This window comes from Leptodactylus fuscus, chromosome 2 (assembly GCF_031893055.1).
Source record: "Leptodactylus fuscus isolate aLepFus1 chromosome 2, aLepFus1.hap2, whole genome shotgun sequence".
NCBI lineage: Eukaryota > Metazoa > Chordata > Amphibia > Anura > Leptodactylidae > Leptodactylus > Leptodactylus fuscus.
This window is the reverse complement of record NC_134266.1, coordinates 276,399,554-276,422,911: the sequence shown is the minus strand read 5'-3', so window position 1 is coordinate 276,422,911 and position 23,358 is coordinate 276,399,554. Positions and strand designations below refer to the sequence as shown.

Sequence of the window (23,358 nt, the reverse complement as noted above, 5' to 3'; positions counted from 1 at the left end):
CCCCATAATGGGATATGGAGATGTCTCTAAGCTCAGGTTGGAGCTAGGGTTGAGCCGATCTTGAGATTTCAGGATCGATTTTAAAATCCGATTTCCGATCATATTCCAGCCGATCCTGATCCCGATCGCAATTGTGAAATTTGCTTGATCGCTGATTGGAATCTGAACTTTTCCGATCCCGATCCCTAGTCAATGCTTCTCTAGGGGAAAAGTCACTTTTAGGGTTGAGCTGATCTTGAGATAACCTCCGACCTCGATCCCGTTGGAAAAGATCGGGATCAGAATTCCAATCGCGATGGTGAAATTTACTCAATCAGAATCCAATCCCGATCGTTCAACCCTAATTGGAACATAACATTTTTTGTTGGACTTAAACTTTAACTAAAAGTGATCACTTCAGCACCTCTGCCCGTACTGGACAGGCAAGCTGGCTACTACCAGACTAGTCAGCCTGGTCAACTCAAGTCCACTCGTCTTATGGTTTTATCCTCAGGTTTCTTTTTGTTACATTTGTTGCGCCCATGTTTGTCTTTATATATCTACTGGATATTGGAAGTTCTCCTCCTTTTTACCACTCTGAAGATGGTCACTGCTGGATGCCACCATCTACATGGGTCTACCAAATTTGTGGCTACCACCTTACTGCATGACCATTTCAGGTCACTTTGGACCTCACTGATGGTTCCTGCCATACTGGATGCTCTCATTTGTGTATTTTCTTTTTCTCTTTTCTCTTCTATTTTGTTGATTGATTCAGAAGAAGAAGGTCCACCACTTATTATTGAACAACGGATATAATATTGACAATTCGGAACTCAGAAACCAACCAAATAAGCCAAGAAATATGACCACCATCTGTAGACCAACGTCTAGAAAAGTTCAAAAAGACTGAAGGCCAGATAAAGAAGATTCCAAAAGGAGTTTAACTTGTTCGATAAAGTAACACCTTGGATGGGGAATGGGAACGTATCATAAAATCCATTTTGAGTCAAGTCACCTGACCATCTCAAGTCAATTCTGACTCTATAAATGGTAGCCATTTGGAACATCTTGTCTTCTTCTTCGTCATTGTCATGATTGTCTCCATCCCTCTACTGGTCAATGTTCACATTCTTCCTTTTACTGTTCCATGAATAGATTTTTTTTTTTCCAATCCATCTTTTCATTATCTGTCCATAATAAGAAAAATTTCCAGTCCAGTTACTCGAAATTGAAGATTAGGAAGATTTGGTCAAGGACACACATAATTGGGAGAATTTGGGAAGTCTCAAGGACACCAACAGTCAAAAACATCAACATTTTTCCTGCTTCCTTAGTGTTTGACCATATGACCCAGGAACGACCAAAAAAAAATGTCATTTGATTCCGTTTTACTTGTCTATGTCTTCAGTTGCCTGAAACTTCATTTCCTCCGAGTGGTGCAGAAGTAAAAAAAAAACGGAAGCAAACTTGAGACGTCGAGAGAAGTTTTCTGAGAACTTTACTAAATAAATTAAGATCAGTGAAGAAAATAGAAAACCAAATAATGCAACAGAGTATATTTTATATCCTCAAATCCACCGCGGAGCCAGTCCAGGAATCTGCAGAATGACTTTAAAGATTGATTCGTGTTATTAACTTTCTTCTCCCATCATCTGTTTCCCTGAAGATCTTCCTTCCAGTGTGATATATCGGAGGACGTTCCTCTGAGATTCCTTCCAATTCTGCTCCTCTATCGATTGTAATGTTCACCTCCATTGCCTTTTTGAATACCTGACCACAGAATGACATTGGGAGTCACATACATCTTCTATGCCATTTGGTTTTAGGTTCTTGGGCTTTTGGCGCTCGCCTTATAGAGTAATGGGGTTTTGGACTTCAGAGTCTTCGCTTTCAGCTGAAGGAAGGTTAATAAAGTATAACATAAAACATTAAGACATCATTCCTAAGATTGCTGCTTCTCCTGTCTGCTCCTTCCATCTTAGATCCGTTCTTGTCCCTTCCAGTACAGGGTGCCATATATTCTGTAGACTTGTGCTCAAGTTCAAAGGAGGAGAACATTCATAGTCCTGAATTTGAAAGCCAAGAATAGCTTGAAACAAGATTCCAGGATAAAAGGTAAACGTATCCCTCGCCTTGTACCTTATACATGGTCCTCTTCTATGGTAGATCAATGAGACAACTGAGCCAGTGCCTTCAAAGAGACGAGAACGTTGTGTGATGAAGTAGGAACACGAATAAACCATCAAAGATACTAGTGAAGGCTCCTAAGATGACTAAGGTGGTGGAGGCTCCATGGCACATGCACCGTATTGTCTCCCTATAATCTGTGTTTACAGTACTTTAATAACTTGAAACCAACTTGATTCCTTTCATCTTCACATGTCCTTTCTCAAGCACTTCTGCAGCAACATAAATTAATGGTCCCATTTCCCCCGGAGTTTTCTTGCAATATTGATATTATTCTCGATACTGCTAAAAAATGAAACAAGTAGATATCTGGGATAAACCAATCCAACAAATAGGATTCACACCCACTAAAATCAATGAAAACATAGTGTAGAACACTCTCAAGGTCAGTTCACAAGTTCACATGGAGTTTTTTTGGTAGAGGATTTTGACGTGGAATAGGCTTCAAAATCCACTGCCAAAGCAGCTCCCATCGACTTCAATGGGAGCTGCTCGGTTCTTTTTTCTGCTAGCTAGTAGTGGAAAAAAGAAGCGACATGCCCTATCTTGCCAGGGATTCTGTGGTGCGAGACTCCCTTAAAACATACCAATAGGGCTCCTAGGAACCTATCTATAATACATAGTGTATGACACTGTCAGGGCTCCTAGGAACCTATCTATAATACATAGTGTATGACACTGTCAGGGCTCCTAGGACTATATCTCTATAATACATAGTGTATGACACTGTCAGGGCTCCTAGGAACCTATTTATAATACATAGTGTATGACACTGTCAGGACTCCTAGGAACCTATCTATAATACATAGTGTATGACACTGTCAGGGCTCCTAGGAACCTATTTATAATACATAGTGTAAAACACTGTCAGGGCTCCTATGAACCTATCTATAATACATAGTGTATGACACTGTCAGGGCTCCTAGGAACCTATCTATAGTACATAGTGTATAACACTGTCAGGGCTCCTAGGAACCTATCTATAATACATAGTGTATGACACTGTCAGGGCTCCTAGGAACCTATCTATAATACATAGTGTATGACACTGTCAGGACTCCTAGGAATCTATCTATAATACATAGTGTATGACACTGTCAGGGCTCCTATGAACCTATCTATAATACATAGTGTATGACACTGTCAGGGCTCCTAGGAACCTATCTATAATACATAGTGTATGACACTGTCAGGGCTCCTAGGAACCTATCTATAATACATAGTGTATGACACTGTCAGGGCTCCTAGGAACCTATCTATAATACATAGTGTATGACACTGTCAGGGCTCCTATGAACCTATCTATAATACATAGTGTATGACACTGTCAGGGCTCCTATGAACCTATCTATAATACATAGTGTATGACACTGTCAGGGCTCCTAGGAACCTATCTATAATACATAGTGTATGACACTGTCAGGGCTCCTAGGAACCTATCTATAATACATAGTGTATGACACTGTCAGGGCTCCTAGGACTATATATCTATAATACATAGTGTATGACACTGTCAGGGCTTCTAGGAACCTATATATAATACATAGTGTATGACACTGTCAGGGCTCCTAGGAAAATTACTTTTAAAGAGATATTCCAATGAAAGCAAACTACCAAGATGGGAATAGCTGTTCCCCATTCTGATCATTGAGTGTGGGACATACAAGAACAGTTGAGCACTGCTGCCCTGTACTATTCCTGTAACCCCATAAAGAAGAAGGGCGTGAAGGAAACAGCCTAGCACATCTAGATATACTGTTTCTGTAACTTTGAATCTGTTACACTGTTTCCATATCTCCCATAAAGGTCTGTGACCGAAAGTGCATCTGAGTTGGAAACAGAGTTTATCATGGAATCCTTGTGTATTTTGTGATACATTCATGTCTATGGAGCTTCGGATTCAGTCCGTTCTGATAATATGGAGTACAATAGGACCTGCTCTTTAATCATCTGTGTTACTGGAATGGAGCGGATCCAAACCCCATAGATGTGAATCTATCACACAATACCATACCATGACAAACTCGGTCTCTAACCCAGATGCACACTCGGTCATGTGCATGGACCCTTACAGGAATAGCATAGAGTAACACTACTTGGTCATTCCCATAAGTCCCAGCTGTAGGGTCAGGTTGGGGAGGGCCCTTTATCTTTTAGGTGTTGTGAAATATTTTACTATATCACCTTTAGTATGGTTATCATTCTGGTTACAGAACTAGACTAATGGGCTACAGATGTCATCTATACTATGGTTTACTGCGCAATGTCTATGACGAACACTTTACATCTGATAGGTCACAAGACTGGATCACGTCAGCCATTTGCCCTGGATCACCTATGTTTCGCAATACCAGTCTCGGTACATCGATTTAGAAATGATGGAGGATGCGACGTCTGATGTAGGAAGACTCCGCATGTCCTGAGTAATCCAGAACCACCAAAAAGGAAGTGAAACCGGCGGAGACGCATCACATCCTTCTGTCTGCTGAGTGAATCATTTTCTATAGATTCGTTTGTTTTACTTTTTAGACTGTTTCTTCTGCTTTTTGACCCTTCATGAATGTTCCTTCATGTCTAAAGGAGAACTTGTCTTGTATACTATATCGTGTTTACACTTTATGTTTTTTGGATGAGGGTACATGGACTACATTGGTCTCTGTTCATTACAAACCAAAGACTTTGGAATATTTTGGTGGAATGCGGTTTGTTACGAACCGAATCGGCCATTTCTATCTAGGACTGTTCCTAGAGATGAAGGCCTTTGACCTCACTATAGTTATATCCTGGATTGATAGGCTATTCGAGATCTGGAAGCATCGGGATGTGTAGCCCTTTAGTAGCCTATCGGTACATACACACCACTTGGGTTGATGGAGAGCTATAACAATACGGCCATATACATTGTTGGTTTCTGCTTTTCTCTTGCTGTTATTTTCCTTTTATGCTAATTTGTAACCATTAAGGATTAAGAACGAGTCTAAGATGGGAAATCAGGAGATGACCCTGCTTTCTACCACCCAACTCCAATAGGTTTGTCAAACACTTCCCTTTCTGATGGGATGGTTCCCTCGCTGTGTCTTTGCGTATCTGGTAATTTCCCTGTATCTTTGCTTTTTTGCTCAACTTTTATCGTTGAATAAAGATTATTGAAACAGAAACATAAGAGAGACGCGTTCACTCCGTAAGACATAGAGATTTTATTAAGACGTTCCCCGCGATAAGGCTCAGTGATGCATCTGCAGGTTATTGCTTTCCTCCTCCATCTTCCTTTACGGAACAGTCAGAAGCCGATGAGTCTTTTAGTAAAGTTCTTTGGATCATATCAGAAATTTCAAACCATCCAGTGATGGAACGTAAAATATTAAATTTGTAATGGAAGAAGGTCAAGGCGAAGATCAGTCTCTATGGACTCTAGAGTGGAAATTTCTTAACTCAGCCAGAACAGTCCACACACGAGGAACTGCGACAGTCCAGGATGGAAAGTCATTGATATTTCAAAGTGCATGAGGTTATAAAAGTCTTCTTTGGATATAAGATGATAGGTCAGGCCATGATAGTGCTCCGATGATAGCAAGGACCTGAGAACCAGAAGACGTCTCACCACCGATCCCACCTTGTATGGCTCGATGCAACAAGGTCAACATTCACTGTACGGAACGTCATTTATTCTTAAAATTCTTCATAAACATCTGTATAAAACCTATTCCCTGATTTTTAGGCAGAAATTGACTATTATACATTCATAAAGTGCTAGACACATTGCATAGAGCTTTGTAAGTACTGCTCAAGACCAGACTACGGTACCAACCTTAAAGATGGGAGAACCTCAGAAGATTTGTTTCATTATAGGGTTCGGACAAAGCAATTCCCTGTTTGCTACAAACTGGTTCAATTAGAACCAGAATGTTAATTATTATGCTCTGGGGTCTCGTCAGAAAATAAAGAACGAATCCCATATTGTTCGCTTTAGTTAGGAATCAAACAATGAGAAATAGTTGGGTCGAATCGGTTGGTTGGGAACTGATTCGCCTATCTCTGACCAAAATTGGGAAGTCTAAAGTATAAGACGTTGAGTATGGAACATTCTAAGTAGATATTACAAAGTATCAAGTGCAATGCTTACTTTCCTTCATCTTGCCTGGCTCCTGGGGGCGACTAAGGCCTATTAATGTGTCCCAGCGGTCATATGATGGCTTCACAATCATAAGACGTTGACACGCTCATGTGACGGCACAGGCTGACTTATACCATGGAAGACACCATTGAGAAATGGCAAAGGAGCCAGGAAAGACAAGGGAAGGTTAGTATGACTGCTGGCTATAGAAACCCCAGAGTATAACAACGATGGACGATGATGCTGAGTCCAAAAAATTTCAAGTTTAAAATTTAAAAATTGTAAAAAATTTAGCTCATTATAACCAGTTTGTTTATCTTTACATATCATCATATCTGAAAAAAGTGACATATTTGCAATAAAAAGACACGTCTGTTTTTTTGTAATGGTCCACAACATCCCAGCTCCTATACCAAGACTGGTGGATCATCTCTGTTTGCGCCCCAGTATCCATTTGAGGGAGTATTCACACTCATACAAACATTGGGATCTTATGCTTGATGGCTCATGAGTCCATTAGTCAAATGTAAAGACACCAGAATAGTAAAAATGGTATTTGATAGGTGAAGGACCAGGTACAGATTGTGCTCGAGAACCCAGAGGATGTTTATGATCAATGTAAGTTTATGGACACAGAAGATTTCCTTCTATAGAACCTTGTGGTTTCCTTGATCAAGTAAAGACCAACTGGAGCTAGAATATGGTCTGAAGATGAAGTTTCCATTATGGAATGTAGAGTAAGTGAAGACCAACTGGAGATAAGAAAGTAGCTGAGAGAAGTTTGCTTTATGGAACGTAGAGTAAGAGAAGAGCCAGTTGGAGATAAGATTGCAGCAGATGGTGATGTTTCCTTTGAATTGTAGAATAAGTGAAGTCCAATTGGAGCTAGGCAGATGAAGATGATGTTTCTATTATGGAATATAGAAGAATGAAAAGATAGGCTGATCTAGGATAAAAGCTAATGGTGAGGTTTCCTTTTGGAACGTAGAGTAACTAAAGTCCACCTGGAGCTAAGACTGAAGCTGAAGGAGATGTTTCCATTATGGAATAAAGAACAATGTAAAGCTCGGCAAAGCTAAGATAGAAGCTGATGGTGGATCTCTTTTGGAATGTAGAATAAGTAAAAGCCAACTGGAGCCGGGATTCAGCTGAAGTAAGAGTTTCCATTATGGAACGTTGAGTAATTGGAGATAGGATTGCAGAAGAATGTGATGTTTCCTTTATGAATTGTAGAGTTAATCAAGTCCAAATGGAGCCAGAATTGCAGCTAAAGGTGAAGTTTCCATGATGGAACATAGAACAACGTAAAGCTCGGCAGAGCTAGGACATCAGGTAATGGTTTGATTTTGGAATGTAGAATAAGTAAAGTTCAACTGGATCTCGGACTGTCAAGTGAAGGTGATGTCTCCATGATGGACAATAGAACAATGAAGAGTTAGGCAGAACTAGGATAGCAGCAAATGGTTTGATTTTGGAACGTAGAATAAGTAAAGCCCGACTGGAGTTAGGACTGAAGCTGAAGGTGAAGCTTCCTTTATAAGACGTAGAATATGTAAAGACCACCTGGAGCCGGGACGCCGCTGAAGGGTTTTGTATGGAATGTAGAGTAAATTATCTGAGGTTGAAAGCGAATGTTTTAGTTTACATTAAGGATATTTGTGATGTGACTGCTCATTGTTTGATTTGTTTTAAGGTCTTTTCTCCTGTAAATTGCTTTCCTGAGTTCTCAACTTCTCCAGGGTGAATCTGATTGAACTTTTCGGTACTTAGTAATTCCAGTTTATGATCAAACCTCACAGACTTGTTTTTCTCACCAAATGGAATTTTCAGCTCCGTTGGAAAAATTCTATTGTAACTGGGCAGTGATCAGAAATAAAAGAAAAAAAGTAGCTTTTTTTTTGTTTCTTTTGATTTCATTCTACCACCAATGTGACAGTGTTTGGTCATGGAAGAAGTCTCGTAACAAAAAGTTTCTGAAACTTTTGAACTCTTTCTAACTAAAAATGGACTGGTCCCCATTTTACGGAAGTGAACATGAAAGTACAAAAACACAAGAGAGTTTCCAAAAATTTTCCCAACTGGAAAAGAGACGTTCTTGTGAACCAGCCTTGTAAATGTTTCCAGTCATAGAGGCAGAATGTCATCGTAGTCAACACTCTGCCTGACACATCGTACAAAGTAAACATCTCCATGGAACATGACACGAGTGATCTAAGAAGACACCTCCTTCTCCTGGCTTGGGACGACATTAAGATTTTCCTGTTTTTCATTTAACTTATGAGTCTCTGGATTTTTTTCCTCTTCAGTCTTGACCTTGCATTTGTGACGTAACACAAAGTAAACTGCGATGAAGAAGATCAAAGCTCCGACTTCAAAGAGGATCTGTAGGCCAATGAACCTGCACAGAATAAAAGCCAGAAGGACAAGAGTGAAGATCGTACAGCATGCATCGGCATATTATAGCAGCATTATTATTAAACATGTACCGGCAGCAACAACATTGTAGATTGGATACATTTATATATGGAAGAGCTTAGTCCAGCATTTATAGCAACATACTGAGTAACCACCAGGTCTAAACACAGGAGGAAAAAGGAAAAAGATAATACATATCTACATATAACATAGGCGATAATTACAAGGTTACTGTACTGCAAGAAGAGGTATAATAAAGCCTCAATAAATATTAATATACCTATGTACAAGAATATAACTACTATAATACTACCTCCTATATACAAGAATATAACTACTATAATACTGCTCCTATGTACAAGAATATAACTACTATAATACTACTCCTATGTACAAGAATATAACTACTATAATACTACTCCTATGTACAAGAATATAACTACTATAATACTGCTCCTATATACAAGAATATAACTACTATAATACTACTCCTATGTACAAGAATATAACTACTATAATACTGCTCCTATATACAAGAATATAACTACTATAATACTACTCCTATGTACAAGAATATAACTACTATAATACTACTCCTATGTACAAGAATATAACTACTATAATACTACTCCTATGTACAAGAATATAACTACTATAATACTACCTCCTATATACAAGAATATAACTACTATAATACTACTCCTTTGTACAAGAATATAACTACTATAATACTACCTCCTATATACAAGAATAAAACTACTATAATACTAATCCTATGTACAAGAATATAACTACTATAATACTACTCCTATGTACAAGAATATAACTACTATAATACTACTCCTATGTACAAGAATATAACTACTATACTACTACCTCCTATGTACAAGAATATAACTAATATAATGCTACTCGTATATAGAAGAATATAACTACTATAATACTGCTCCTATGTACAAGAATATAACTACTATAATACTACTCCTATGTACAAGAATATAACTACTATACTACTACCTCCTATGTACAAGAATATAACTAATATAATGCTACTCGTATATAGAAGAATATAACTACTATAATACTGCTCCTATGTACAAGAATATAACTACTATAATACTACTCCTATGTACAAGAATATAACTACTATAATACTTCTCCTATGTACAAGAATATAACTACTATAATACTACTCCTATGTACAAGAATATAACTACTATAATACTACCTCCTATGTACAAGAATATAACTACTATAATACTACCTCCTATGTACAAGAATATAACTACTATAATACTGCCCTCTATGTACAAGAATATAACTACTATAATACTACTCCTATATACAAGAATATAACTACTATAATACTGCTCCCATGTACAAGAATATAACTACTATAATACTACTCCTATATACAAGAATATAACTACTATAATACTACCTTCTATGTACAAGAATATAACTACTATAATACTACCTCCTATATACAAGAATATAACTACTATAATACTGCTCCTATGTGCAAGAATATAACTACTATAATACTACTCCTATATACAAGAATATAACTACTATAACTACTATAATACTGCCCCCTATGTACAAGAATATAACTACTATAATACTACCTCCTATATACAAGAATATAACTACTATAATACTGCTCCTATGTACAAGAATATAACTACTATAATACTACTCCTATGTACAAGAATATAACTACTATAATACTACCCCTATGTACAAGAATATAACTACTATAATACTTATGAGGCTGCATGTTTTATTTTACTATAGTTGTTCCCTTGCTTGGCTGTAGATTGCATATATTAGCAGTTTTTGTACTGGTCATCCTTTCCTTCGGTTTCTCTCCCCCTCCCATATATCATCTGATTGCTTCGCCATCTTGTACATCATAAAAATATTTGTTGCTTTGTAGATTTTCATTTCTCTTTCTGACATTTATATTTTGGGAATTTGTTCCATGGTTTACATGATTCCTTCATTTGAAGTATAATTAAATTTTCGGCTTGCTTCAAAGCTTGACTATAAAACTGCAATACTGACAGTTATTGTACCGTCCCTCACACTGCTTATTACTAAGAGGAAGAAGCCCAGATGTGGAAAATAAACCTAGAGGAATAACAAATAACCAGTATCCAGCATTGACCGCTGCCGCATCTTAAAGATTACTTCCAGCACAGATCATAAAATATCCTACATTTTCTTTACAAGATCGGGCCTCAAATATCAGGAAATATATGTTTGTAATTTTACGAAGATCTGCACCATAAAAATATGCCGTATACTACACCATACACATAGGGGACCGAATTATAGTACTATTATAGTAGTTATATTCTTGTACATAGGGGCAGTATTATAGTAGGTATATTCTTGTACATAGGAGGTAGTATTATAGTAGTTATATTCTTGTACATAGGAGTAGTATTATAGTAGTTATATTCTTGTACATAGGAGGTAGTATTATAGTAGTTATATTCTTGTACATAGGAGCAGTATTATAGTAGTTATATTCTTGTACATAGGAGTAGTATTATAGTAGTTATATTCTTGTACATAGGAGTAGTATTATAGTAGTTATATTCTTGTACATAGGAGTAGTATTATAGTAGTTATATTCTTGTACATAGGAGTAGTATTATAGTAGTTATATTCTTGTACATAGGAGTAGTATTATAGTAGTTATATTCTTGTACATAGGAGGTAGTATTATACTAGTTATATTCTTGTACATAGGAGTAGTATTATAGTAGTTATATTCTTGTACATAGGAGTAGTATTATAGTAGTTATATTTTTGTACATAGGAGTAGTATTATAGTAGTTATATTCTTGTACATAGGAGTAGTATTATAGTAGTTATATTCTTGTACATAGGAGTAGTATTATAGTAGTTATATTCTTGTACATAGGAGTAGTATTATAGTAGTTATATTCTTGTACATAGGAGTAGTATTATAGTAGTTATATTCTTGTACATAGGAGTAGTATTATATAGTTATATTCTTGTACATAGGAGCAGTATTGTAGTAGTTATATTCTTGTACATAGTAGCAGTATTATAGTAGTTATATTCTTGTACATAGGGGGCAGTATTATAGTAGTTATATTCTTGTACATATGAGTAGTATTATAGTAGTTATATTCTTGTACATAGGAGTAGTATTATAGTAGTTATATTCTTGTACATAGGAGGTAGTATTATAGTAGTTATATTCTTGTACATAGGAGTTAGTATTATAGTAGTTATATTCTTGTACATAGGAGTAGTATTATAGTAGTTATATTCTTGTACATAGTAGCAGTATTATAGTAGTTATATTCTTGTACATAGGGGGCAGTATTATAGTAGTTATATTCTTGTACATAGGAGTAGTATTATAGTAGTTATATTCTTGTACATAGGAGTAGTATTATAGTAGTTATATTCTTGTACATAGGAGTAGTATTATAGTAGTTATATTCATGTACACAGGATTAGTATTATAGTAGTTATATTCTTGTACATAGGAGCAGTATTATAGTAGTTAAATTCATGTACATAGGAGTAGTATTATAGTAGTTATATTCTTGTACATAGGAGTAGTATTATAGTAGTTATATTCTTGTACATAGGAGCAGTATTATAGTAGTTATATTCTTGTACATAGGAGTAGTATTATAGTAGTTATATTCTTGTACATAGGAGTAGTATTATAGTAGTTATATTCTTGTACATAGGAGCAGTATTATAGTAGTTATATTCTTGTACATAGGGGGCAGTATTATAGTAGTTATATTCTTGTACATAGGAGTAGTATTATAGTAGTTATATTCTTGTACATAGGAGTAGTATTATAGTAGTTATATTCTTGTACATAGGAGTAGTATTATAGTAGTTATATTCATGTACACAGGATTAGTATTATAGTAGTTATATTCTTGTACATAGGAGCAGTATTATAGTAGTTAAATTCATGTACATAGGAGTAGTATTATAGTAGTTATATTCTTGTACATAGGAGTAGTATTATAGTAGTTATATTCTTGTATATAGGAGGTAGTATTATAGTAGTTATATTCTTGTACATAGGAGTAGTATTATAGTAGTTATATTCTTGTACATAGGAGTAGTATTATAGTAGTTATATTCATGTACACAGGATTAGTATTATAGTAGTTATATTCTTGTACATAGGAGCAGTATTATAGTAGTTAAATTCATGTACATAGGAGTAGTATTATAGTAGTTATATTCTTGTACATAGGAGTAGTATTATAGTAGTTATATTCTTGTACATAGGAGCAGTATTATAGTAGTTATATTCTTGTACATAGGGGTAGTATTATAGTAGTTATATTCTTGTACATAGGAGTAGTATTATAGTAGTTATATTCTTGTACATAGGAGCAGTATTATAGTAGTTATATTCTTGTACATAAGGGGTAGTATTATAGTAGCTATATTCTTGTACATAGGAGTAGTATTATAGTAGTTATATTCTTGTACATAGGAGTAGTATTATAGTGGTTATATTCTTGTACATAGGGGCAGTATTATAGTAGTTATACTCTTGTACATAGGAGTAGTATTATAGTAGTTATATTCATGTACATAGGATTAGTATTATAGTAGTTATATTCTTGTACATAGGAGCAGTATTATAGTAGTTAAATTCATGTACATAGGAGTAGTATTATAGTAGTTAAATTCATGTACATAGGAGTAGTATTATAGTAGTTATATTCTTGTACATAGGAGCAGTATTATAGTAGTTATATTCTTGTACATAGGAGCAGTATTATAGTAGTTATATTCTTGTACATAGGAGTGGTATTATAGTAGTTATATTCTTGTACATAGAAGCAGTATTAGAGTAGTTATATTCTTGTACATAGGAGCAGTATTATAGTAGTTATATTCTTGTACATAGGAGTAGTATTAGAGTAGTTATATTCTTGTACATAGGAGTAGTATTATAGTAGTTATATTCTTGTACATAGGAGTAGTATTATAGTACTTATATTCTTGTACATAGGAGGTAGTATTATAGTAGTTATATTCTTGTACATAGAAGTAGTATTATAGTAGTTATATTCTTGTACATAGAAGTAGTATTATAGTAGTTATATTCTTGTACATAGGAGTAGTATTATAGTAGTTATATTCATGTACATAGGATTAGTATTATAGTAGTTATATTCTTGTACATAGGAGCAGTATTATAGTAGTTAAATTCATGTACATAGGAGTAGTATTATAGTAGTTATATTCTTGTACATAGGAGCAGTATTATAGTAGTTATATTCTTGTACATAGGGGTAGTATTATAGTAGTTATATTCTTGTACATAGGAGTAGTATTATAGTAGTTATATTCTTGTACATAGGAGTAGTATTATAGTGGTTATATTCTTGTACATAGGGGCAGTATTATAGTAGTTATACTCTTGTACATAGGAGTAGTATTATAGTAGTTATATTCATGTACATAGGATTAGTATTATAGTAGTTATATTCTTGTACATAGGAGCAGTATTATAGTAGTTAAATTCATGTACATAGGAGTAGTATTATAGTAGTTATATTCTTGTACATAGGAGTAGTATTATAGTAGTTATATTCTTGTACATAGGAGCAGTATTATAGTAGTTATATTCTTGTACATAGGAGTAGTATTATAGTAGTTATATTCTTGTACATAGGAGTAGTATTATAGTAGTTATATTCTTGTACTTAGGAGCAGTATTATAGTAGTTATATTCTTGTACATAGGAGCAGTATTATAGTAGTTATATTCTTGTACATAGGAGCAGTATTATAGTAGTTATATTCTTGTACATAGGAGTAGTATTATAGTAGTTATATTCTTGTACATAGGAGCAGTATTATAGTAGTTATATTCTTGTACATAGGGGTAGTATTATAGTAGTTATATTCTTGTACATAGGAGTAGCATTATAGTAGTTATATTCTTGTACATAGGAGCAGTATTATAGTAGTTATATTCTTGTACATAAGGGGTAGTATTATAGTAGCTATATTCTTGTACATAGGAGTAGTATTATAGTAGTTATATTCATGTACATAGGATTAGTATTATAGTAGTTATATTCTTGTACATAGGAGCAGTATTATAGTAGTTAAATTCATGTACATAGGAGTAGTATTATAGTAGTTATATTCTTGTACATAGGAGCAGTATTATAGTAGTTATATTCTTGTACATAGGGGTAGTATTATAGTAGTTATATTCTTGTACATAGGAGTAGTATTATAGTAGTTATATTCTTGTACATAGGAGCAGTATTATAGTAGTTATATTCTTGTACATAAGGGGTAGTATTATAGTAGCTATATTCTTGTACATAGGAGTAGTATTATAGTAGTTATATTCTTGTACATAGGAGTAGTGTTAGAGTAGTTATATTCTTGTACATAGGAGTAGTATTATAGTAGTTATATTCTTGTACATAGGAGCAGTATTATAGTAGTTATATTCTTGTACATAGGGGTAGTATTATAGTAGTTATATTCTTGTACATAGGAGTAGTATTATAGTAGTTATATTCTTGTACATAGGGGCAGTATTATAGTAGTTATACTCTTGTACATAGGAGTAGTATTATAGTAGTTATATTCATGTACATAGGATTAGTATTATAGTAGTTATATTCTTGTACATAGGAGCAGTATTATAGTAGTTAAATTCATGTACATAGGAGTAGTATTATAGTAGTTATATTCTTGTACATAGGAGTAGTGTTATAGTAGTTATATTCTTGTACATAGGAGCAGTATTATAGTAGTTATATTCTTGTACTTAGGAGCAGTATTATAGTAGTTATATTCTTGTACATAGGAGCAGTATTATAGTAGTTATATTCTTGTACATAGGAGTAGTATTATAGTAGTTATATTCTTGTACATAGGAGTAGTATTATAGTAGTTATATTCTTGTACATAGGAGCAGTATTATAGTAGTTAAATTCATGTACATAGGAGTAGTATTATAGTAGTTATATTCTTGTACATAGGAGTAGTATTATAGTAGTTATATTCTTGTACATAGGAGCAGTATTATAGTAGTTATATTCTTGTACATAGGAGCAGTATTATAGTAGTTATATTCTTGTACATAGGGGTAATATTATAGTAGTTATATTCTTGTACATAGGAGTAGTATTATAGTAGTTATATTCTTGTACATAGGAGCAGTATTATAGTAGTTATATTCTTGTACATAGGGGTAGTATTATAGTAGTTATATTCTTGTACATAGGAGTAGTATTATAGTAGTTATATTCTTGTACATAGGAGCAGTATTATAGTAGTTATATTCTTGTACATAAGGGGTAGTATTATAGTAGCTATATTCTTGTACATAGGAGTAGTATTATAGTAGTTATATTCTTGTACATAGGAGTAGTATTATAGTGGTTATATTCTTGTACATAGGGGCAGTATTATAGTAGTTATACTCTTGTACATAGGAGTAGTATTATAGTAGTTATATTCATGTACATAGGATTAGTATTATAGTAGTTATATTCTTGTACATAGGAGCAGTATTATAGTAGTTAAATTCATGTACATAGGAGTAGTATTATAGTAGTTAAATTCATGTACATAGGAGTAGTATTATAGTAGTTATATTCTTGTACATAGGAGCAGTATTATAGTAGTTATATTCTTGTACATAGGAGCAGTATTATAGTAGTTATATTCTTGTACATAGGAGTGGTATTATAGTAGTTATATTCTTGTACATAGAAGCAGTATTAGAGTAGTTATATTCTTGTACATAGGAGCAGTATTATAGTAGTTATATTCTTGTACATAGGAGTAGTATTAGAGTAGTTATATTCTTGTACATAGGAGTAGTATTATAGTAGTTATATTCTTGTACATAGGAGTAGTATTATAGTACTTATATTCTTGTACATAGGAGGTAGTATTATAGTAGTTATATTCTTGTACATAGAAGTAGTATTATAGTAGTTATATTCTTGTACATAGAAGTAGTATTATAGTAGTTATATTCTTGTACATAGGAGTAGTATTATAGTAGTTATATTCATGTACATAGGATTAGTATTATAGTAGTTATATTCTTGTACATAGGAGCAGTATTATAGTAGTTAAATTCATGTACATAGGAGTAGTATTATAGTAGTTATATTCTTGTACATAGGAGCAGTATTATAGTAGTTATATTCTTGTACATAGGGGTAGTATTATAGTAGTTATATTCTTGTACATAGGAGTAGTATTATAGTAGTTATATTCTTGTACATAGGAGTAGTATTATAGTGGTTATATTCTTGTACATAGGGGCAGTATTATAGTAGTTATACTCTTGTACATAGGAGTAGTATTATAGTAGTTATATTCATGTACATAGGATTAGTATTATAGTAGTTATATTCTTGTACATAGGAGCAGTATTATAGTAGTTAAATTCATGTACATAGGAGTAGTATTATAGTAGTTATATTCTTGTACATAGGAGTAGTATTATAGTAGTTATATTCTTGTACATAGGAGCAGTATTATAGTAGTTATATTCTTGTACATAGGAGTAGTATTATAGTAGTTATATTCTTGTACATAGGAGTAGTATTATAGTAGTTATATTCTTGTACTTAGGAGCAGTATTATAGTAGTTATATTCTTGTACATAGGAGCAGTATTATAGTAGTTATATTCTTGTACATAGGAGCAGTATTATAGTAGTTATATTCTTGTACATAGGAGTAGTATTATAGTAGTTATATTCTTGTACATAGGAGCAGTATTATAGTAGTTATATTCTTGTACATAGGGGTAGTATTATAGTAGTTATATTCTTGTACATAGGAGTAGCATTATAGTAGTTATATTCTTGTACATAGGAGCAGTATTATAGTAGTTATATTCTTGTACATAAGGGGTAGTATTATAGTAGCTATATTCTTGTACATAGGAGTAGTATTATAGTAGTTATATTCATGTACATAGGATTAGTATTATAGTAGTTATATTCTTGTACATAGGAGCAGTATTATAGTAGTTAAATTCATGTACATAGGAGTAGTATTATAGTAGTTATATTCTTGTACATAGGAGCAGTATTATAGTAGTTATATTCTTGTACATAGGGGTAGTATTATAGTAGTTATATTCTTGTACATAGGAGTAGTATTATAGTAGTTATATTCTTGTACATAGGAGCAGTATTATAGTAGTTATATTCTTGTACATAAGGGGTAGTATTATAGTAGCTATATTCTTGTACATAGGAGTAGTATTATAGTAGTTATATTCTTGTACATAGGAGTAGTGTTAGAGTAGTTATATTCTTGTACATAGGAGTAGTATTATAGTAGTTATATTCTTGTACATAGGAGCAGTATTATAGTAGTTATATTCTTGTACATAGGAGCAGTATTATAGTAGTTATATTCTTGTACATAGGGGTAGTATTATAGTAGTTATATTCTTGTACATAGGAGTAGTATTATAGTAGTTATATTCTTGTACATAGGGGCAGTATTATAGTAGTTATACTCTTGTACATAGGAGTAGTATTATAGTAGTTATATTCATGTACATAGGATTAGTATTATAGTAGTTATATTCTTGTACATAGGAGCAGTATTATAGTAGTTAAATTCATGTACATAGGAGTAGTATTATAGTAGTTATATTCTTGTACATAGGAGTAGTGTTATAGTAGTTATATTCTTGTACATAGGAGCAGTATTATAGTAGTTATATTCTTGTACTTAGGAGCAGTATTATAGTAGTTATATTCTTGTACATAGGAGCAGTATTATAGTAGTTATATTCTTGTACATAGGAGTAGTATTATAGTAGTTATATTCTTGTACATAGGAGTAGTATTATAGTAGTTATATTCTTGTACATAGGAGCAGTATTATAGTAGTTAAATTCATGTACATAGGAGTAGTATTATAGTAGTTATATTCTTGTACATAGGAGTAGTATTATAGTAGTTATATTCTTGTACATAGGAGCAGTATTATAGTAGTTATATTCTTGTACTTAGGAGCAGTATTATAGTAGTTATATTCTTGTACATAGGAGCAGTATTATAGTAGTTATATTCTTGTACATAGGAGTAGTATTATAGTAGTTATATTCATGTACATAGGATTAGTATTATAGTAGTTATATTCTTGTACATAGGAGCAGTATTATAGTAGTTATATTCTTGTACATAGGAGTGGTATTATAGTAGTTATATTCTTGTACATAGGAGCAGTATTATAGTAGTTATATTCTTGTACTTAGGAGCAGTATTATAGTAGTTATATTCTTGTACATAGGAGCAGTATTATAGTAGTTATATTCTTGTACATAGGAGTAGTATTATAGTAGTTATATTCATGTACATAGGATTAGTATTATAGTAGTTATATTCTTGTACATAGGAGCAGTATTATAGTAGTTATATTCTTGTACATAGGAGTGGTATTATAGTAGTTATATTCTTGTACATAGAAGCAGTATTAGAGTAGTTATATTCTTGTACATAGGAGCAGTATTATAGTAGTTATATTCTTGTACATAGGAGTAGTATTAGAGTAGTTATATTCTTGTACATAGGAGTAGTATTATAGTAGTTATATTCTTGTACATAGGAGTAGTATTATAGTACTTATATTCTTGTACATAGGAGGTAGTATTATAGTAGTTATATTCTTGTACATAGAAGTAGTATTATAGTAGTTATATTCTTGTACATAGAAGTAGTATTATAGTAGTTATATTCTTGTACATAGGAGTAGTATTATAGTAGTTATATTCTTGTACATAGGAGCAGTATTATAGTAGTTATATTCATGTACATAGGAGTAGTATTATAGTAGTTATATTCTTGTACATAGGAGCAGTATTATAGTAGTTATATTCTTGTACATAGGGGTAGTATTATAGTAGTTATATTCTTGTACATAGGAGCAGTATTATAGTAGTTAAATTCATGTACATAGGAGTAGCATTATAGTAGTTATATTCTTGTACATAGGAGCAGTATTATAGTAGTTATATTCTTGTACATAGGGGTAGTATTATAGTAGTTATATTCTTGTACATAGGAGTAGTATTATAGTAGTTATATTCTTGTACATAGGAGTAGTATTATAGTGGTTATATTCTTGTACATAGGGGCAGTATTATAGTAGTTATACTCTTGTACATAGGAGTAGTATTATAGTAGTTATATTCATGTACATAGGATTAGTATTATAGTAGTTATATTCTTGTACATAGGAGCAGTATTATAGTAGTTAAATTCATGTACATAGGAGTAGTATTATAGTAGTTATATTCTTGTACATAGGAGTAGTATTATAGTAGTTATATTCTTGTACATAGGAGCAGTATTATAGTAGTTATATTCTTGTACATAGGAGTAGTATTATAGTAGTTATATTCTTGTACATAGGAGTAGTATTATAGTAGTTATATTCTTGTACTTAGGAGCAGTATTATAGTAGTTATATTCTTGTACATAGGAGCAGTATTATAGTAGTTATATTCTTGTACATAGGAGCAGTATTATAGTAGTTATATTCTTGTACATAGGAGTAGTATTATAGTAGTTATATTCTTGTACATAGGAGCAGTATTATAGTAGTTATATTCTTGTACATAGGGGTAGTATTATAGTAGTTATATTCTTGTACATAGGAGTAGCATTATAGTAGTTATATTCTTGTACATAGGAGCAGTATTATAGTAGTTATATTCTTGTACATAAGGGGTAGTATTATAGTAGCTATATTCTTGTACATAGGAGTAGTATTATAGTAGTTATATTCATGTACATAGGATTAGTATTATAGTAGTTATATTCTTGTACATAGGAGCAGTATTATAGTAGTTAAATTCATGTACATAGGAGTAGTATTATAGTAGTTATATTCTTGTACATAGGAGCAGTATTATAGTAGTTATATTCTTGTACATAGGGGTAGTATTATAGTAGTTATATTCTTGTACATAGGAGTAGTATTATAGTAGTTATATTCTTGTACATAGGAGCAGTATTATAGTAGTTATATTCTTGTACATAAGGGGTAGTATTATAGTAGCTATATTCTTGTACATAGGAGTAGTATTATAGTAGTTATATTCTTGTACATAGGAGTAGTGTTAGAGTAGTTATATTCTTGTACATAGGAGTAGTATTATAGTAGTTATATTCTTGTACATAGGAGCAGTATTATAGTAGTTATATTCTTGTACATAGGGGTAGTATTATAGTAGTTATATTCTTGTACATAGGAGTAGTATTATAGTAGTTATATTCTTGTACATAGGGGCAGTATTATAGTAGTTATACTCTTGTACATAGGAGTAGTATTATAGTAGTTATATTCATGTACATAGGATTAGTATTATAGTAGTTATATTCTTGTACATAGGAGCAGTATTATAGTAGTTAAATTCATGTACATAGGAGTAGTATTATAGTAGTTATATTCTTGTACATAGGAGTAGTGTTATAGTAGTTATATTCTTGTACATAGGAGCAGTATTATAGTAGTTATATTCTTGTACTTAGGAGCAGTATTATAGTAGTTATATTCTTGTACATAGGAGCAGTATTATAGTAGTTATATTCTTGTACATAGGAGTAGTATTATAGTAGTTATATTCTTGTACATAGGAGTAGTATTATAGTAGTTATATTCTTGTACATAGGAGCAGTATTATAGTAGTTAAATTCATGTACATAGGAGTAGTATTATAGTAGTTATATTCTTGTACATAGGAGTAGTATTATAGTAGTTATATTCTTGTACATAGGAGCAGTATTATAGTAGTTATATTCTTGTACATAGGAGCAGTATTATAGTAGTTATATTCTTGTACATAGGGGTAATATTATAGTAGTTATATTCTTGTACATAGGAGTAGTATTATAGTAGTTATATTCTTGTACATAGGAGTAGTATTATAGTAGTTATATTCTTGTACATAGGAGTAGTATTATAGTGGTTATATTCTTGTACATAGGGGCAGTATTATAGTAGTTATACTCTTGTACATAGGAGTAGTATTATAGTAGTTATATTCATGTACATAGGATTAGTATTATAGTAGTTATATTCTTGTACATAGGAGCAGTATTATAGTAGTTATATTCTTGTACTTAGGAGCAGTATTATAGTAGTTATATTCTTGTACATAGGAGCAGTATTATAGTAGTTATATTCTTGTACATAGGAGTAGTATTATAGTAGTTATATTCTTGTACATAAGGGCAGTATTATAGTAGTTATATTCTTGTACATAGGAGGTAGTATTATAGTAGTTATATTCTTGTACATAGGAGGTAGTATTATAGTAGTTATATTCTTGTACATAGGAGCAGTATTATAGTAGTTATATTCTTGTACAGAGGAGGTAGTATTATAGTAGTTATATTCTTGTACATAGGAGTAGTATTATAGTAGTTATATTCTTGTACATAAGGGCAGTATTATAGTAGTTATATTCTTGTACATAGGAGCAGTATTATAGTAGTTATATTTTTATAAATGGGGCAGTATTATACTAGCTCTAATGCTTTCATGATATTTATAACTTTTCTTCTCTCACTTATGTTCTTAGCTCACATACATTGTATATCAGGGGGTGACTGTCTTGGATTCCCTGCTATATAATAACACTTTTCACTTTTGTCTAATAATTTATACAATCCTTCCGTTCTCTCAGTTTTTCCTCATGTCTTGTAATCAGGTCACTTACCGTTGTCTCAGCAGGTCTTTATTATAGTACTGGCAGGCGGCTTTGGCTCCGCACTTCTTCCCCCATAGTATACAGGTGCTGTCAATCATACTGCCAAACATAACAGGTCCAGGTAGCCAGGCTGTAAAATGGGGTGAAATATCAGTAACCAGAGCAATAGACAATGACAATATGTTTTATGGGACCTTAGGACTTGTTAAAGAGGCAAAGATCGCAGTGTCGCTCCGCCATCATCATAAAAATCAGTTTGGTCAAGTTTTGACTCACAAGTATCAACGGCAGCAATACTTTTTTGGGGAAAAATCCAAACCTGATGGATTTCTTGTATCTTTCATGTCCAGTTCAGTAATTTACTAGATGAATGAGATCCTTATCTACTTCTTCTGGCAAAGTTGCTGGAACGGACACTAAACCACTAGACACCAGGGACCGGACACTAAACTACTAGACACCAGGGACCGGACACTAATCCACTAGACACCAGGGATCAGATACTAAAGTACTAGACACCAGGAATCGGACACTAAACCACTAGACACCAGGGACCGGACACTAATCCACTAGACACCAGGAATCGGACACTAAACCACTAGACACCAGGGACTGGACACTAATTCACTAGACACCAGGGACCGGACACTAAACCACTAGACACCAGGGACTGGACACTAAACCACTAGACACCAGGGACCGGACACTAAACCACTAGACACCAGGGACTGGACACTAAACCACTAGACACCAGGGACTGGACACTAATCTACTAGACACCAGGGACCGGACACTAAACCACTAGACACCAGGGACTGGACACTAAACCATTAGACACCAGGGACCGGACACTAAACCACTAGACACCAGGGACTGGACACTAAACCACTAGACACCAGGGAC

At 33.1% G+C, this 23,358-nt stretch overlaps 1 protein-coding gene across 2 annotated transcripts in view; it reads right to left on the bottom strand.

The window, feature by feature from the left end:
- Positions 1–8,474: 8,474 nt before the first annotated feature.
- Positions 8,475–23,358, bottom strand: part of SLCO2B1 (solute carrier organic anion transporter family member 2B1) — a 59,796-nt gene continuing 44,912 nt past the window's right edge. For both annotated transcript variants that reach the window (XM_075263016.1, XM_075263014.1), the window contains 2 exons: positions 22,465–22,585; positions 8,475–8,681 (listed from right to left, as the gene is read on the bottom strand). In XM_075263016.1, the coding sequence (XP_075119117.1) occupies positions 8,495–8,681; positions 22,465–22,585 (308 nt within the window). In that variant the 3' untranslated portion in view covers positions 8,475–8,494. The remainder of the gene's footprint in view (positions 8,682–22,464; positions 22,586–23,358) is intronic.